The following is a 1,881-nucleotide window of genomic DNA, read 5'->3' on the forward strand; positions in this document are numbered from 1 at the left end:
GAAATTATGTGCTCTTGCATTATGGCAGGATAGTTCTCTCATAAGGACCCCATTGGGTCAAAATGGAGATCAATGATGGAAAGAAGCTAATATCTACAAAAAGCATCTGATAATATATATATATATATATATATATATATATATATATAAATAAATAAAAACTTGTTCTATTGCATCAGACTAATGCAATTAATTTGTATATTCTTTTTTTGATTAAATAAATTACTAATCAGGTGGCAAAAAAGGAATTTAACTTTCACCTTTGAGGACTTCTGGATAGAGCATCTTTCTCTTTCAGCTAAAGTCATTTTGTAGATTCTCTATACTCAAGGTAATGATCCTAATTGTTTCAGCGAAACATCAAATGCAATGAAATGAGCTAAAAAGACATCCTAGAAATTAACTTTTGTGCTATAATCCTTTCTGAGTGAAAGTTTATTTCCTTCTCCCATCTTTCTAAAATGGGCTGCAGTGAAAAGGTTCTAATGAACATTAGAAAGGTAAGTTTTGACTAATTCCCAATGGAAAGACGTCTAATTGAGAAGAGCTGTAGAGACCAAAACAGCTGTGGTGGAAAAGGAAAGTCTAATTTCTTCTTCTATCTTAAGCTGGCTAAAAAGGAGCCTTGGTGCTACGTGTCTGAAAGCAGCCTGAAATATAACCAGCTGAGAAGATGTTTAAAGTTGTGCTTTTGTGCTCAAATTTAAATTTAATATAATTTAATAAAAAAATATATATATATATCTTAAACTTCAAGTTAAGATCAAACAAACTCAAATTGGGACTAACCATCATGGCCTGCCACTCCTCACCTTTTCCAGCGCACAGTTCAGGTCCTTCTCTTGTTCCGGAGGAGTTCTCAGGAGGAGAACCTCGCAGGCGTCCTTCAGCAGAGGGATGACGCTGAGGAAAATCAGCGTGGCGATGAAGAGCGAGCAGATCGGATCGGCGATCAGCCAGCCGAACTGACGGATGAGGATGGTGGAGATGATCACTCCGACGCTGCCCAGAGTGTCCGCCAGAACATGGAGGAAAACACCTGGAAGAGAAACAAAAGTTCAGGAGCTCATCCCCATCCGACCGCCGCAGGCCTCGCTACGCTGACACCCACCTCTCATGTTGGCGTTCATGCCTCTGCTTCCCGAGCCGTGGGAGTGGCCGTGACCTCCGTGGGAATGCCCGTGGCCCCCGTGGCTGTGCTCGCCGTGGGAGTGGCCATGATGAGAGTGCCCATGATCGCTGGAAGGGCAGCTTTTGCCTCCGTGGGAATGAGCGTGACTGAAAGCACAGATTCCCACCAGGTTGACCAGCAAACCTCCGACAGACACCGGCTGCAGAAAAAAAAAAAACAGCAGTTCACACATGTTTCCTGGATCGGAGCTCCGCCTTTAAGTCAATCTGTTGCTGTTCTGAGGTTGCAGTGACCTCCCCTAAAGATCTAAAGGCTGTAAAATGAAACAACTCAGCAGAACAGATCCATCCACCAAGAAAACTGATCATTCTCTTTCACTCAGAGGCTCTTCAATCTGAAACTCAGTGAAGCACTAAAAACATTCAACAGCTGCAGAAACATCTGGGAAATACGAGGCGCTCTGCTGTCGTCTGCAGAGCTGAAAGGGAAGATTTAACACTCATAAAATTTTAACAGTTCAAACGCCTCTAAAAGGCGTAAGACAGTGGACTCGGTAACAGAAGCAGAACCAGAGATCACAGGAGGGACCGAATGCAGCATCTTACTCAAGTTTTTTTACACCCACTGAACTCCATTTAACCTAACCTTCAATTTATTTATTTATTTTTAAGTAACACCAATTAGTGTAGAAGGCTAAAGACGGAACAAAAAGGAAACATTCCAAAAAAAGTTTTAAAAAAACTTTAAAA

The 1,881-nt window shown here is 41.6% G+C and overlaps 1 protein-coding gene across 1 annotated transcript in view; it reads right to left on the reverse strand.

Moving 5' to 3' along the window:
- Positions 1-1,881, reverse strand: part of slc30a5 (solute carrier family 30 (zinc transporter), member 5) — a 22,438-nt gene that overhangs the window by 4,039 nt on the left and 16,518 nt on the right. Inside the window, exons 9-11 of the mRNA XM_015373174.1 lie at positions 1,112-1,331; positions 803-1,039; positions 625-650 (exon numbers count right to left, since the gene is read on the reverse strand). Of these exons, the coding sequence (XP_015228660.1) occupies positions 625-650; positions 803-1,039; positions 1,112-1,331 (483 nt within the window). The remainder of the gene's footprint in view (positions 1-624; positions 651-802; positions 1,040-1,111; positions 1,332-1,881) is intronic.

This window comes from Cyprinodon variegatus, unplaced genomic scaffold (genome assembly GCF_000732505.1).
Source record: "Cyprinodon variegatus isolate N-32 unplaced genomic scaffold, C_variegatus-1.0 Scaffold82, whole genome shotgun sequence".
Classification (NCBI taxonomy): Eukaryota; Metazoa; Chordata; class Actinopteri; order Cyprinodontiformes; family Cyprinodontidae; genus Cyprinodon; species Cyprinodon variegatus.